This window comes from Channa argus, chromosome 1 (genome assembly GCF_033026475.1).
Source record: "Channa argus isolate prfri chromosome 1, Channa argus male v1.0, whole genome shotgun sequence".
Taxonomy (NCBI): domain Eukaryota; kingdom Metazoa; phylum Chordata; class Actinopteri; order Anabantiformes; family Channidae; genus Channa; species Channa argus.
Genome location: NC_090197.1, coordinates 35,008,972 through 35,026,386, shown reverse-complemented (window position 1 = coordinate 35,026,386; position 17,415 = coordinate 35,008,972). Strand labels below are relative to the sequence as shown.

The 17,415-nt window shown below is 38.0% G+C and overlaps 1 protein-coding gene across 1 annotated transcript in view; it reads left to right on the top strand.

Annotated features, from left to right (window-relative positions):
• Positions 1-17,415, top strand: part of cep170aa (centrosomal protein 170Aa) — a 42,281-nt gene that overhangs the window by 16,198 nt on the left and 8,668 nt on the right. Inside the window, exons 5-14 of the mRNA XM_067515577.1 lie at positions 1,466-1,544; positions 1,789-1,847; positions 1,985-2,207; positions 3,564-3,701; positions 7,268-7,441; positions 7,820-8,125; positions 14,013-14,381; positions 14,608-14,897; positions 16,516-16,608; positions 17,298-17,415. Coding sequence (XP_067371678.1) covers positions 1,466-1,544; positions 1,789-1,847; positions 1,985-2,207; positions 3,564-3,701; positions 7,268-7,441; positions 7,820-8,125; positions 14,013-14,381; positions 14,608-14,897; positions 16,516-16,608; positions 17,298-17,415 — 1,849 coding nt within the window. The remainder of the gene's footprint in view (positions 1-1,465; positions 1,545-1,788; positions 1,848-1,984; positions 2,208-3,563; positions 3,702-7,267; positions 7,442-7,819; positions 8,126-14,012; positions 14,382-14,607; positions 14,898-16,515; positions 16,609-17,297) is intronic.

Here is a 17,415-nt window from a genome sequence, read left to right as displayed (position 1 = left end):
AACTAAAGTTTCAAGATAACAATTCAGCCTCTATTCTTCTCATGATACACTAGGTCAGTAAACTGGTTACAGTTACTATGTGGCTTTAGTCATATGTAGTGATTAGTACTCAGTCACAGACCCCTGATTGGTCACATATGCAGAATGTCCTTCACATCCTCTTTAGCTCTAAAACAGGAAGCCAAAGTCAGAGTCACTTCCTGCTGTGTCATTAACCATCCAGCCTCTTTTGACTGGATTCAGAGGAAGTTTTTTGTTGCTGAATCAGTGGATATGTTTGAGCAGTGCCATCATTTACCTTCTTACCGGAGACTTCATTGCTGTGTTTTGATTACATCTCACTTGAGAGGAGACAGGAATGTATTACTACAGCAGTTAAAGTATAAATTTCATTTGCACTTCAGTGAAACCTGATCTATGTTGAACACTACACTAAATAGTAGAAAGAGGGGTAGAATAAGAGATAGGAGTATAAAAAGAAAAAGGGCCATAAAAAAAACGTGAAAAGAAAAGGAATGGTTTGTCATAATCAGACCTGTACTGCAGGCTGAAGACATTTAGTTTTACATTTCTTAATCCTGAACAAGAAAAATATGTCTTACCAACATCTAAGCAAAAGTTGCTACTTTCACTTAAAAAGTGGGAGGAATAACTGTTTTTATTTGTTATAGGGAAAATGTGTTGTTAGACAAAACAAGCAAAATAAAATATTGCTGTAGATGGTAAGAAATTATTATTAACAGACAATTTTCTGACATTTTACAGAATTATCAATAAACTGTGAAAACATTGGCAGATTAATTGCTAATTAATACAATTGTATGTTGCACCCGAAACTTCTGCTTAAAATACAGACAGTGTTATGCTGTATGTGACAACACTGCAGCAGATTTTAAGCAGTTTTTTGTTTACATCAGGGGTCGCCAACATGGGGCCTGTGGGCACCAGGTCGCACCCAAGGACCACATGAGTAGTCCACAGGCCTGTTCTAAAAATAGCACACCATAGCACCATTTACCAATGATCTGAATCAAATTTTTATGCTGCTATTCTTTTTTACACCACATTTGATGTAAAAAAGAATAGCAACATAAAAATTTGATTCAGCTGTGAGAAATCATTAACATGATCTGTGTTTTCACATAGATGAATATCATTAATTTAAATAATTATTAATAATAACATATAATTAAAGGTAAATTGAGCAAATTTCGCATTAATCGGTACCCAAGAAGTAGCTCTCAATTTCAAAAAGTTTGATGACCCCTGGTTTAGATGGAAGCTTCATGGCTGTTTCCAAAATTACCCCCTATTTACTACATAGTTCATACACAGGATACTTTTTCCGTCTTTACTGCACATCTGAAATGTTAACTTAATGCTTTGTTACTGTCTCTGTCTTATGGTTGCATTTGTTATAGGTTACCATCTCAGTTTTAATTATGCCTTGTCTTTTTGTCCACAGACATTTGTAAATGATGTCCGCATCCAGGAGCAGATGTACATCACTCTGAAATTGGAGGATAAGTTGCGATTTGGATATGATATCTTTTCACTTTTCAGATTTTCTGATTTATTTAGTATTATAAAAACCGGGCAAATATTTTGTGCTATTATTTTCTTGCTAAGCTGCTATTTCTTTGTGTTACATGAAAACAGAATATACACATTAAAATTCTTTTGTTGTAGTTGTAAATTGTTTAATTCATTATTGTGTATAAAGTGTGTATGCGTGTTAATGTTAATGTTATTATTGTTGCTAGTATTTCCTTAACCTGTCTGTCTTACATACCAATCTTTTCACGGTGGTAAGAGGAGAGCTCACTGTGCCTGAGGAGGCACTCAAGGTAAGATAAATACTCGTATCACGTAATACTTTCTTATATTGTATCAAGTATCAACATTTACTATGATGCACATTTGTAGTATACTACTATAATCTTTATTTTATTTGTATTTTTTTCATTTCTTTACTTCCCTCTAGCACGAGAAATTTACCAGTGGCCTCCAGCTCACCAAGAAGCCATCCAATGGCGAAACCACTGCTGTTACAACCACAAACAAATCTCCCACAAAGACCCCAACAAAAACACTGAAGTCTCCCATTGGCAGTAGGCCAGGAGAGAGTAGAGCAGCAGATGGAGTCACTTCCTCCAAAGAGACACCAACTAAACCTTTGGACTGTCATAAAGAGGAGAGGATAGGAGGTGAGAGAAAGAACAAAAAGGAAATTAAATGTGAATGCATTTTACAAATAAAATGTGAATATAATGTCATATAATTTAAAAAATGCACTAATACTCTTTTATTACTAAAATGCTACTATTTGAATACCAGTTCACCGAATTTGTATGTTTTGTGACTTTGACCAACCCAAGAAAACTAGCTTCTGCGCATTCATATATTGTAGCTAGTCCACATTTGCACGGCAACAAAATTTAAAAAGGTTTTTAAGGATGGATATTCCCTCTGAGAATACATTTTCAGAAAGAATATTTTGGTGGGGTTTTATCTTAGGCCAGTAGAGGGTGGAGATGGTCACCAAAGAAAGGGCTTTAACCACCACACAAGCAGTCACATATTATGACATATTATGAATATGGGTCTGAGGGTGTTCCTGACAATTGACACCGCTCACCAGGCTAGGAGGGATTCTGGTTAATCTCCAGATGTTAAAACAAGGCCACATGGGGCTTGCAATATTGCACAGATTAAGCAGTAACAGGGTCAGAGTATCTCTGTAATGAAAAAGCATACGCTAGAACTACTTTTCTTACAGTAAGGTTCATAGGCATGCTCATATTGTATATGTGCTTATCTGGACCATGGTTACCTATCTGCAGTACATGCTTATAATGATACCCTTTCTGTATTTCTAAGGTTGTAATACTGCAGTCTTACCACTTTAATACCATGCCTCACCCAGATATTATACCCCATAGTAAACCTGCATTTAGTAGGTTTTATGTAGAAGGCTCCAGCTTGCTGTACACACTTTTACTCAGAGCAACTATAATTATCAGGATATACTGTGATTAAATTTACATAGCTAGGAATAAGGAGTACTTAAAAGAAAATAAGGAAGAGGGTGGAGCAAAGAGAAATTAACATAGTGTGAGGTCCTCTCTAGCAAAGAGGCCTAAGACATAAGTCACTGCTTGAAATCCAGTTGAAGACTTTTGTTGCATATCGTCTAACTCTCATCCTTCCTTTTTCTTGTCTATTGTGCTGTTTAACTGTAGTTATACATGTCAATTTTTCACTATGATGAAGACAAGGTAGCAAACGAAAAAAAGTTTTATTTGAGGTACATGTGTCTAAGAATGAGAGAGCATGATAGATAGTATTCAAATGTGTGTGGACCAGGCTGCTGGCTGAAGTTGTGAAAATAGGTCAGTGGTGCAAGACGTGACTAAAAGGGAATTAATACACAAACACACACATACACAAGGAGAAGCTGTGTTCACTTTCTGGCTAGATCACACAATTAACTATTTAGTCATAAAACTGCACTTTCTGCAAGGCTTTGTTAGAATTTGTCTGCATGTGTGCTTCTGTCCCAGGGGATGTTACAGCACTGCCTCGTGGGACCCCTCTGTATGGACAGCCTTCTTGGTGGGGGGATGGGGATGCAGATGACGAGAACTCCTTTAAGCAGGAAACCAAATCATGCTCCAAAAAACATGACAGCTCAATTTCAGGTAGAAGATATTCTAATTTTTATATATATATATATATATATATATATATATATATATATATATATATATATATATATATATATATATATATATATATATATATATATATATGTTCAACAAAAAGACAAAATTACTTGTAATGTATGCTGTTTGATAGCCCATAGATGAAATAAAATGCTAAGTTTATTCAAGCAATTATTTTTATCTTACTGAAACTGAAGCTTGATCTAAATTCTCTCTAGCTCACTTTATTTGCTCTGTTTTTACTGATTGGGTAATGACCAGCCAGATTGTGCGTTTGGATATGTAGCAGTGTATATCCAAGTCCACACAAAGGCTTTTTGTGTATATTGTATGTGCGTCTCTTTGCCTGCAGCTTGTTTGTGTATAGTGGCCACAGGACTGGGGGGATCCCGTTAACTGCTGGTAGATAGTCAGAGTAACAGGATTAGAGCCAACACCAATGGTAAAACAGCTCAGCTGTGCAAAATCAGTCTGTGCCACCCTGGTTTAGTGTAGAGCAGTGTGATCAGAAAGAGTGGGGGAAGGTTTATCATACACAAACATTTGAGAATCCTCGGAGCACTTGCTACATCTGGATGGATAGTCTGGCAGTGCATTCACCAGGCTAGAAAGGAAAAATTTGTGTGTTTGCTGTTTTAACAAAAATTAGTAACCACACGCTATACTATGTAGATTTTGCTATGGGTTTCAGTACAGCAAGTGAGACTAGAAAAAATTAACTCTGGATGCATTTTAGAGTAAATCTCTGCAAGAGTGGTGGGGTAATTAGAAACATTGAAAGCACTCAAAAAAATCTGGAGAATGGGATTAGCTACCTCTGTCATGGAACTGGGTGAGTGGAAACCGTTTTACCCTCTTTGACCATTGATGTTCAGACTGAGTGGTGAATCGATGATGTGATGCTGTTTGTTTTGTAAAGCAGCATTGTGCAAGGTATGTTGCATAGAATTTTTTTTAAATATCTTAAATGCACCTTAGTGTCAAAAGTCTTATCAGACCAAGTTTTTTTCAGTAGTGTTCTTAAAATTGTAATAGCAAGCCCTTATTGCTGCATAGAACTGCTATAGGACCGAAAAGGAAGTGAAATAGAAAGGATTTAGAGCAGGAAGCAATTCTGTTTGAGTGTGTCAGTTAAGTTTAGTGTGTGTCCTTCCCGATCTGAATATAGAGACTGTGTTGTCAGAGCTCCCTACACCCCTCCTTATGTATTGTCACTCAGGTTGATTGGGTCATGCCATTGACCAGCTCCCCCATTCCTCCCAACACACACACTCACTCATACACACTATTCGAACAGACCACACACTCACTCAACACTGCAGCTATCACTAGCAAACCATTCTCTAATTGTCTAGTAAGTATTGCTCTCAATTCCATTTACTGTGACAAATGAAGTTGGAAAAGAACCTTTAGTCCGATTGAACTCTGTTTTGTTGTGACAGCCACCTTCTTTTCTATCTCTTCATTACCTGTGGATCTTAAAGATTTTTTTGGTCAGTTGAATTTTATTAGCCTTAATTTCTAACATAGTTCTAATTTGCATCGGTTATACATGCAATGTTATTTTAAGTTTTGCCTGTTATTCTAAGTCAAATTTGTCTTGTAGCTAATGCCTTTTTGTAAGTATGTTAAATGTCCACTTATTCCAGGATGTCATTTGTAAAGCTGCATCTGTTGTAGTCTTTGTAAATGACTTATAGCAGATTCTATAAATCCCAAGGTTTTAATGTTTATAAGCTCAGAAAGAAAAATTCTTTAGCACGTTCAGCAGTAGTTCGACCTGTATGGCTTTTAAATGAATGACATTAAACTAATTTATGAAACTTAACAGAATTTGTGAGTTGTTTCCTAGAGAAGCCATGTGACTTATTGTGGTCTGATAGTCTACTACTACTCTCCTTTCGGCTTATCCCGTGAGTTCGGGGTCGCCACAGCGGATCATTGTCCGCATGTTGATTTGGCACAGTTTTTACGCCGGATGACCTTCCTGACGCAACCCTCCCCAATTTCTACCGGGCTTGGACCAGCACTGCATCGCTGGGGAGGGGGAATGGGCTGTTAGGGGTTCAGGGTCTTGCCCAGGGACACTTCGACATATAGCCAGGGCCGGGGATCGAACCACTCACCCTGTGGTCCGTAAGCAACTGCCTTTACCAACTGAGCTATAGCCGCCCCTACTACTTATTATTATTATATTATTTTTATATTATTATTATTGTGGTCTGATAGTATTCACACTTATTCCATTTTATTACAAGTGTGTGATACAGGACGTTTGGTTGCTTTATTGTTTTAAGGTAGGAGCAGATAAAGTGAGAAGTGTCATTTAATGTATTTATTTCTCTGTGGATTACATAGTTGTTTTTACTCGAAAGCTCCCTAAATTGATACTGTAGATATGAATAAAAAGAAATGTTACCCTCTAGTTACACAATTGTATAGAAGTTGACTTTTTTTCTGATTACCTTGTTGCATCATTCAACATATTTGTTCATTTGTAATTCACGTTGTAGATGTTCTGAAAATGGCAAAGAAGCTTATGCAAGCAAGATTTCTTCAGTGATAACATTGAAGTAAAAACAAGCATTTTGAGTCTGCAGTCCTATTTGTCTCATACATCCTTAAGCCGCATAGTTTTATTTTTACATTACTATTACTCACTATTTTAGAGTCAATACATTGTCCAAAACAGTCTCTCTTTCTTGTTTCCTATGGCCAAATGCCATATGTTGCTACATTAGCTCTCCAACATGAAGCAGATGGCCCTTCTAATTTCTGAAAGTACAATTTATCATTTTCAGATCACATAGAGGCCCGGTTTGTTAATATGAACAGATGAGAAAATAAGTGCTCCATATTGTAATCCCCTAAAGCAGTTGGGTGAGCTGTATCACAACATCTTGTCCTGAGTGTATGTTTGTGTGTGTCTATAGGACAGATATAAAATTAAAGACACAGAGACCTGCGTGTTCCTTTTTACAGAGGTATTTGTATTTTATGCCATAGGGCTACTTGCTGTCCCAGAAAGAGACAGAAATTCTTATAAATGATGAGGCACACTCGATGAAGAGCAAACCATGTTTGAATTGGTCCATCTGGGGCACAGCATGAATTTCCATTTTCATGAATTGATAATTGACTTAAGAATTAATTTCTTACACTGGCTCGGGTTGTGTTGTGTTGTTTAAACTAAGAAAGGTATTTCCTATTTGCAAGATCTGGCTAGAAGTGGTGCCAAACTGTGGCTATATTCACTCTTGTACCTTTCACTAAAGATAACCTGAATAGAATATTCGTATGATTGTACGTACCCCATTCTTTTTTATAACTTTATAAATAGAATGTGGTATAGCCTATTTTTGCTATACTATTCATACAGATCTGTATATAGAGAAATATTTTACATAATTGCACTGTAAATAACCTGGATAAACTCAAGCTGGAACCAGGTTATGCATGCATCCGTGTTTAAAAATAGAACTCAAAAACATCAAACTTCAAATCATTAAACTTTTTTGCTTTTTATGTTTATTTATATGCAGAAAGCAAAGAGGTTCATCGAGGTGAGAACGATAAAGGGGACAGCATTTATGCACCCACTGCTCATGATTCCAGTTACCTTGAGATTCCCACCAAGGAAGGTCATATAGCAAGTAATGGCATCCATGAGATTCCCACCAAGGACACAGAGGGCACTACCACTCATGCTGCCGGAGGTAAAGCATATGTGCATTTATTGTTACTCTTGTTAAATACAAGCATTTCTGTATAAATATTGGGTGTTTTTTTTGTTTGTTTTTGTTTTATCTTTTAGAGTTTAAACACAGTGTAAAGATATGATATCTGCATTAACAATTAAGTCCTTTTATGGTTTTTAAAAATATAGATAGTAAATCAATGCTACAAGTTAGGTATTGTGAAAAATATTTCTTACTCCTTTAAGGTTAAAAGAGACGATAATCATTCAGCAACAGAAGCCGTCAGCTGATTTGGTGTACAGCACACTTTACAAAACATAGAAGTCAATTATGTACATCGATTTTTCTAGCTGTACTCACTGACACAGAAACAAAACTGCATTATCTGTTCCACAGGCCAAGGTCATGCCTCCTTCACCATAGAGTTTGACAACACCTCTCCAGGAAAAGTCACCATTAAAGATCATGTGTCAAAGTTTACATCTGACCACCACAGATCTCGCTCCAAGAGGAGTGGAGCGGGAAGTGGAGGCACAGGAGGGAGAGACCTAAGCACTCTCCAAGCAGCTATGATGGCATCAGAGAGCAAGGTGGCTGATTGGCTGGCCCATAATGACCCCACTCTGGTGCGCAGTGAGTCAACGGAAGACGACAGCAAGAGCATCAAGAGCGATGTGCCAGTCCATCTCAAAAGGCTGAAAGGTAGAGGTTTTTTCCTGTTAACATTACTCCATCTGCCAATTGGGTAAAAGGTTTTGCTGTACTCTGTTCTGGTTATGTGCTACTTCCTTGATCGTTTATCCATTCTTCCCTTCTCTAAAAGAAGATTCTCATTTAAACTTTGCAATGATGTTGCCACTGGAGTTATCAATTATTTTACCAGACTTATTATCACACTAAGTGTCACACCTTTTTTACATGTTTGTATTATGTGAAGATTAGGTGGATTCTTTGAAGTATTTTAAGTAATGTTAATCAAACTGGGCAATACTAACAGAAACATTTACACCTCTATCTGCTTCTCCACTGCTCTGACAATGACAAGTCAGGAGTCATGAGTACCAACTTACAGAAGCAAACCAAATTTCACTTTTTTGCCATAATATCCAGTGAGAACCACACACCCTGCATAAGCTAGTTGTGGTAGTTAATGTCAGTGTGTATTTCTAAATTTTACTTAGTAAAGTTTGTGGTGTTGGTTGCTATTCTTAGGTTTGAGATTCCAGTGACTTCAAGCTCCTCGTGTTTCTTTATTCCTTTTAGCTGCAAGCAGCCAACTGGTGAGCAGGCTTTTGAAGCCAGGGGTCTTTGTGGGAATGGGCCTGAGCAAGGCTATGTTTGGTTTTTGTGCTGTTTGGAAATAGACTTTCTGCTTGAAACTAAACTATGGTGACTACATGCTGGTTAAGAGTTTATTAAATGGATGCCAATTTATGATATTGTTGACATGTACTGGGCCGTGACCAGCACCAGGAGCTGATGAAATTGTAAATCTGTGAGGCTAGATTGGAATGCATGGCAGCTAATTCATTAGATAGGGTTATTACTACATGCATGTGAGTTCATGGTCGCAACAGCGGATAGCTTGCCTACAGTGATAGCTGATTCTTTCACTCACTGACTGACTGTTTAGTTGACATTTTTGACTGCTAGACAAGATAAAGCTATGGCTTATTTATTCTTGAAGGATAGACAGAAGGCATGCAGACAGCTGGAAATATGCAAGGTGTGACAAAACTGTGGGAACATGGGGAAAAATCACCAATTTAATGCTGAGAGCAGCAATAACAGCAAAGGTGATTGGACAAAGAAAGGCAATAAGGAGAGAGACAGAGGAAGAGGGCTTGGTTGCCTGGACTGCAGTGAAAGTGGAAAGGGAGGTCCCAATGAAGGAGAAAGCGGTTTTTGGCAGATAGTTGTTATAGTAACAGCGATGGAAATGATGGCAGGGAAAGAGAGAATATAGACATAAATGTATAAATAGCAAAAACCAGCAGCAAGGATCTGTTTGTGTCTGGTTGTGTGAAAGCTGCAGGAGCGAGACATTTCAGTGCTGACTGAGTGCGTGTGTGAAGCATGTGCTGCTCAGGAGCGAATGTGGCTGAAATTTGTCGCGTCTGTATTTGCTGCGTGTGCTTGTTTAAGACATGCTCAGCACTGATCTGCAGGCAAGCAGTGCCGCAAATGTGAGAAGAGGCATGTAAGATGTGCTTAGGGTGTGTCATAGAGGGACCAGGCAGAGGTCTGACAAGAAATTAGTAGGAGGCAACTGAGCCAAAGCATCTGATTTGTAAGCATCAAGGTGAGTGTTTCTCTTCTTGCAGTAATAAGCGGTTTAGACCATATATCTAAACCATATATCTTACTATATGCTGTCTTGTATTTCGATCAGGCTTGGCATTTAAACTGAGCTTTTTCTTGATTCTGAACAGTGTCAAACAACAGTATATGGCAAACAATTTTTTTGTAATTTTCCATTACTACTTGTTGTAGAAGTGATATTTACTAACAGTATTAGCAAAGGCTTAATGTATACACAAGGGTTAAACCTCATTATTAGGCTTAGACACAGAATTCAATGCATTTTTTAGTAGCATGTTTGCTTGTCTGTTTGTGCAGCTGAACATGCATGTAAAGTAAGTGTAACTTTGTTTTGGATGTGTATACAACTGTGTGGGGCATGTGTTCATGCATGCAGCCAGCGATGGACGCAAAGGGCAGATCCAGTGTGAGTCATGGCGGGGCAAGTGGGGCAGAGCACTGGACTCTCACAGACATCTCTGTTCTCCTCTAGCCCTGCCAACGGCTTCTTTGTGTGGGGCACACAGCTAGAAAGAGCTGGGTTTCTGTCTCCTTGTCTGCTGATCTCCTCATGTTATTGTATTGGCTGGCTGCCATCTCATCATATTCCCTGTATGCTGTAATTTTCCTGTTTTTAAATGTATGCATTAAAATGCATGAATTTTATATCATGATGAAATGCAGGAAAGCTAGCGGAAGAAATGAATAGTGAAATGTGACAAATGAGCTGTAAACTCAAACTGTAAAAATGCCCATGGCCATCAGCTATTGTTATACCCCAAAGAAGCAGTACTTATAAAGCTACACCAGCAATTTAATATTATAGTTTACCAAACCTGTGAGACTTGGGAGACTCAGATAACTTCATATGTAGTTCTTAATAGTGGTCAACCTTTAAAAATATTGTGTCCTGCATTACCTGTAATTCAAGATCATTTTGTCTTTTGCTATACTGTAACGTTCCTATCTTCCAAACTACCTATACTGCCCCCCCCCCCAATCTTAACCTTACCAGATACCTCTTAGTTTTAATGTAGACTGTCAGTCATAAATTTGAAGTTTTAAGATGAGAGATTACCCCTCTTAACACGACTATGACATTAAGTTTATTTCTTTAGAGCGCACAGTGCCCCTAGTGCCCCTATTAAACACATTATAAAACAGGGTACCAAAGACAAGTAAACAGATCAGTTCCTTTTTTCCTACTTTATTTTCATACAGAGTTTGACTTTCAAGTGGATATACTGTATAATACAGATCAAGGTATAAAGACAAACGTGAAAAAACCTTAAAGCATCTGACTAATTCAGATTCCCTGGGCAAATCACTCTAGTCCATTTAATTATGTGAGCATTCTCTTTTTTCATGGAGCATCATGGAGAGTTTCTAGAATGTTATTTATCTTTCCTGCCTTGGTTACTGAAAAATCTTGGATCAGTACATAGTTGGAAATACATTCCAGCAATAATATTTCATTGTACTATCACGCTGATAGTAAATCAGCTTACATCCCCAGTTCAAAAATTGGGACGATGTGTAAAAGGTACATAAAAACAGAATGCAATGATATGCAAATCTCATCAACCCATATTTTATTCACAATACAACATAAACAACATATCAGATGCTGAAATTGAGACATATTACCATTTCATGGAAAATATTAACTAATTTTGAATTTGATGGCAGCAACACATTTCAAAATAGTTGGGCGATGTTAAGTCTGTAAACATCTGGGAAGTGAGGAGACCATTTGCTGGAGTTTAGGAGAGGAATCTCGTCCCATTCTAGCTATTCAACAGATCTGGGCTTTTTTGCTGGATTTGTTGTTTTATGATGCGCCAAATGTTTTCTATTAGTGAAATGTCTGAACTGCAGCCAGGCCAGTTCAGCACTAAGACTCTTCTCCCGTGAAGCCATGGTGTTGTGATGTATGTATGTGGTTTAGCATTGTCTTGCTGCAATATGCAAGGCCTTCCCTGAAAGAGACATTGTCTGGATGGAAGCATATGTTGCTGTAAAATCTCTATGTACTTTTCAGCATTGATGATGCCATTGATGAAGTTGCCCACGCCATAGGCACTAATGCACCCCCATACCATCAGACATAAAGACTTTTGAACTGTCCTCTGAAAACAAGCTAGATGGTCCCGCTTCTCTTTAGTCCACAGTACACGACGTTCATGGTTTCCAAAAAGAAATTCGAATTTTGATTAACCTGACCACAGAACAGTTTTCCCTTTTGCCTCAGACCATTTTAAATGAGCTTTGGTCCAGTGAACACAGCAGCGTTTCTAGATCATGTTCAAATAAGGCTTCTTCTTGATATAGCTTTAACTTACATTTGTGGATTGCACAGTGAACTTTGTTCGTAGACAGTGATTTCTACAAATGTTCCTGAGCCCATGCAGTGATGTCCAGTAGAGAATCATGCCTGTTTTTAACGCATAGCCTAAAGATCACTTACATCCAGTTTTGACCTTCGGCCTTGTTCCTTGCACGCAGAGATTCCTCCTGATTCGCTAAATCTTTGATGATATTATAAACTGTAGATGGTGGGTTTTTCAATGTCTTTTGAACATTTTTCTGAAATTGTTTCACAATTTTTAGACGCAGTTTGTTGCTCATCTTTACATACAGAGGCTCTGCCTCTCTGAAATGCTCCTTTTATACCCAGTCATATTACTGACTTGTTTAACTGACCTGGCCAACTAACCTAATTAGTTCTCAAATGCTCCTCCTTTATTTTTATTTGCAGCAGTTACTTTTCTAGCCTTTTGTTTTCCCTGTTCCAACTTTTTTTTTTAGATTTAATTTAGAATGAGCTAATATTTTTCATGAAGTGGTAAAATATCTCAGTTTTAACATCTTATATGTTGATTATGTTAGCTTGTGAATAAAATATGGGTTGATGAGATTGGAAAATTCTTGTATTCTGTTTTTTTTTTTACGTTTTACACGTTGTCCCAACTTTTTGAATTGGGTTTGTAAAATGTGGTAAAATTGATGCCTTTAATTGTTCTACAAGTGACTGTGTAATATTTTGTGTAAATTGTATAATATAGATTGATTTTATAGTATGATATCATGTTTACACTGGTTTCTTTTAGGCATGTGTGAAGTTGGAGAAAGAATGAGAGAAATTATTGAATAGTATTTGCATTTGCCAAGAACGGAGGCGGTGCAATGTTTTATCATGTGAAGTGAAGTTTTTTCTAAATATCACCCATGAAAATAGTTATGCCGTCTTGTGTCTGATATGCCGTTTCACTAAGTTTGGGCTTGTTACCTGACCGGCTTATTGTGTTATTGGCTGCCGGCTCTAGTGGCAGCTTACTATTGCATTATATAAGAATGCAGTTAAGAGTGCTCTCTGTTTGCCTTTTGCTTTTCTCCGTCTTAATCCAGTTTATATCCTTTCCCATCCACCATCCTTTTTTATACATTCCCAAACCTCTTTCCTTGTACAGCCTTCTCCTTTTTATTTTCTTGTTCTCTTTTTCATCCCCTCCTCTATGCTTTTACCCCTTTCACCTCCCTACTGACAGTCACATCTAGCCTCCTACTCTTCTTCCTCCTCCATGTTGTCCTCCTCCCCTCCCCCTCACTGCACTTTGTCCCCAGTGAAGTAGGCAGGGCCAGTAACCATGTGGGTGGCATGTCTGGATTAGTGTGGCACACTGCCATTGCACAACACTGAGTAGAGATGCTGATGTGACCCAGACTGATCAAAATGTAGTAACAGCACTAATGCGGTAGGTAAGCCAGGCATTATGAATTTAGGCTCTGTCTGTAAAGCTGAATGATTTCATTGAGGCCACAACCAAAATTTAATTGTTCATGTTGGTTGTAATGGTTTGCAAACTTTTGTTTCTTGTTTCTTTATCCACAATGGATGTGACTTCGGGAACATGTGGATTATATGGGATCTTTTCTTCTTCTTAATGGTTCCTTAATTTTAGTAGACATCTAAACAGCCAAGCATATTGCTGGGCTTCATATTTATACTGTATTGTATTTAATGCATGCATAATATAGTAGTTGTTTTCTGTTGCTATACCACTGCACCCATTATGATGTTATCTGATGTAACATCCTTTAGGTTATCATTAGTTACAGTATCAAAGCCTCAGCTGTTGTCAGTAGTACCAAGCTACTCACACATCAACTTTGTAGTAGTACATTATGATAATATGTAATATTTACTATTACAATGTGCAGTACTACAATGTGTAGTTTTTTGACAAACTATAACATATCTACCATTGGTTCTTTTTTTTTATCTTAGGCAGCAAACATGAGGATGGCACCCAGAGTGACTCTGAGAATGGCCTGGGCCTGCGTTTTGCCAACCGCCGCCATGCCCTTGAGGAGCGTCTAAAAGCTGCACACAGCCACGTGGGAGGAGGAGGAGCATCAGGAGGAGCAGGAGTTGGGAACATAACCGTGAGTGGTACCAGAGCCACTGGCACCCGCACTGCCTTCATGATTGAGTTCTACGACGAAGAAAACCCACGCAAGCGCCGGTCATATTCTTTTTCCCAGACTGCCCCATTGCTGGGAGGAGGAACTGGTGGAGAGGGACTGTGTCCTCAGCCTCCATCTCATCCTAAAGTGTTCAGCATTTCCACCTCTGCAACTACAGCTTCAGATTCAGGTAATAAACACAAAGACTAATACACACACATCCAGAATCCATCCTTATTCAAGAGTTTTTGTTATTACTTTACAACTACTGTTGTTGCACATAACACACATGACCTTGGGCATTTATAATCAAAACTCAGGTACTAAAGCTTGTCTCTGTGTTTTGATCTTCTGCAAAAACATGTTAGGTATGTTTTTCCTATATTTGTATTTCTGCTATGTCTTGTTTCTACAAGGTAAGGTTCCTGCTCCAATACCAGCTACAGTGACTGTAGGTGCCCCTACAGCTGCCCGTGTGCTCCTCAAGCAGAGGTCAGAGGACCCAAGTATTGGTCGGAGCTCAGTCAGCACCGGGCTGGCAACAGGTAGCCCCACCAGCCCAAGTGAGGACGCTTCGGCTGTGGGGAGAGGTCCAGGAACAGCTGGAGGAGACGCAGAGGACGACCACAGTGATAAGGGAACCTACACTATTGAACTGGAGAACAAGAACCCTGAAGAAGAGGAGGCCAGGCGCATGATAGACAAGGTAAAAGTGTTCAGAGATGTTCGCAACTGCATGCACCATATAGGATATTTTCTTGCCTCTACCTCATCATAATACTACTACTAATTGATTCAAGAACTACTTATTTCTTGCATTAGTTTTTAGATAATATAGCTAAGAAACAGAGAGAATCTCGTTTTTATATGTGCTCTAAAGGGGACATTTTTATTATGAATTTATGCCACAGAATTCCAATTTGTAATAAAGCATTTTGCTTACCCAGTACTGTCTACTGAGCACAATATTGCAACAAAATCCCATTCCACTTAGCTCTCATTCCCACGGATGGTCCATAGCTCTGTTTTCCATTGCTTTGTTAATGTTATACTACTCTGGAATGAATTTAATTTGCCAATCTAATTAATGTAATCAAGTTTTAGTTAATGTGAGGTTAAATAAAGTTACCTTCAAAGCAGCTAAAGTTTGTTGCAAACAGAAAAATATTTTCTTTTCATGATCATGTCAAATCAGTGCTGTTCCCCCATATCTCATATCTAGATACAATATCTAGATAATACAATAATTTGAAAGTTTAAATGGAAGTTATTTGGATAACTAACATTTCCCTTTTTTACTAAAAGGTTTAAATTTTAGATACCTCTAACTGCCTTAGCTACTTCTCTTTTCCAATTTTGCAAAATAACGCAATATACGTGTCTCATTCAATGTTACTCTGCAGTATCTTTAAAGATGAGAATTTGACAATGCACACACAGAACAAAGCAAGGTAAATGGTGTCTTTATTACCTCCTACGTTGGCACTTTTAGCAAATCTTGTGAGACTAGTTTGTGTTGTTGCCACTAAAACAAAGCTATCACATGGTAATCCTTATACTTTTGTAATAGCCTGGAGAGACTTGTCAAGCGTTGCCCTGTTTTATTTAACAATGCTCCAGGGAGGCTGAAAAGAGTAAGCTTTATTGGCTTTGGCTAAAATTGTAGAAAACCAAACATTTGTTTAAATACAGTAGGTACAACACAACCAGAGAGTGCTAAACAGAACTTCAGAAGGCGTTTTAATTGCAACTTACCAATTTTAGTAGTTAGGATTGGAAGCATATCTGCTGTTTTTCGGAAATCACTGTTAATAGACGCTATTACCCATAATTAAAATTTTACTAAATGGCATTTTACAGTGTCACATATGTCATTAAGAGTTGTAGACATGTTACCTCAGGAGGAGCAGTAATATAATTAGTGGGGTGTATTTCAAGTCACTGTTAGTCTGAGTGCATTACATTGGAAACTGGAAGGGTTGTTACGCAAATTCCTATAATTAGCTGACATGTTAATTGGTACACTGCTCACAGTTCGTTTGCTGAACTGTTCTCTCTCCTTTTGGTAAATTTTGTGTGTGCATGTGTGTATGTGTGATTTCTATTTTTCTATTTGTTGCCATGACACTTAACTATCAAGTGCAGGTTGGTGCTTAAATTCAGAACCTTTACTTTTGTTCATGAAGAGGACTGTAGCATAATATTGCTATGTTTGATGAGGAATACCGTACTCACATACTTATGCCATAAGATTTGTATGCATTGTTACTCTGCAAATATTTTCACCACATTATCAGCTATTCTCTTCTTTTCAATGTCTTAAGGTGTTTGGTGTCCAACAGAACCAGGACTCCTCTATTCTCTCAGACCTGAAAGGAGAAGGAAAAGAAAAGAGCACAGCAGGGCCAGGGAAAGAGGTAAAAAACTTGTTTTTACAGTATGTCTAGTTTTACTTTTTGTTGCTTAGTTTGTTTGATTGTCCCTTGTTTCTCTTTGTGCTTCTGTATATATTCCCATGCCTTTCATATGAATCTATATATCAAGGTTCATTGCTTCAGTATTGATGTTATGTAATGCTATTGTTTGAAAATTATATCTGACTTGCATTGTGCCTTTAAGTTAGACTAGCATATGAGCCAGTCTGTAAAAATTTATGGGTATGTTTCACAACGTGAATCATTATAATTCCAATGACATGACTACTTTACTCCCGTAGTTTTTGACTTAGGAGGAGGCTAGTTCTCCATGAGACTGACCAAGATGAGGAGAGACATGCTAACCCCCCTGGGAATTTCCAAGAAATGTGGTGACAGTCTGTATAAGCACTGATAACCACTCTACCAATGTTTTATGGCATTTATATAGATGTCCTTTTCATTAATATCATAAACAGCTTGTAGAATGAAATTTCCAAATATGATTATGATACCCAGTATTTGTCAGATTAACACTTCCAATTAGCTTCAAATCAGAACATTTTAAATATAGGAATTTGCCTTGGTGTCCCTGCCCTTCATTTTCACAAACTGGTTTATTTTCACATTACTTATTTCTGTTTCTGTTTCTTTCTTTCTTGTCACCCCTTCCCTATTTCATGTCCCCTCAGGCTCTTCCGGTTGACTCAAGCTGGGTCTCTCAGTGGGCTTCTTTAGCTGCCAATCACACCAGGACAGATCCAGAGGGCTCAGGAGCAGAGACAGCCGTGTTCATACATAAAGAGAGAG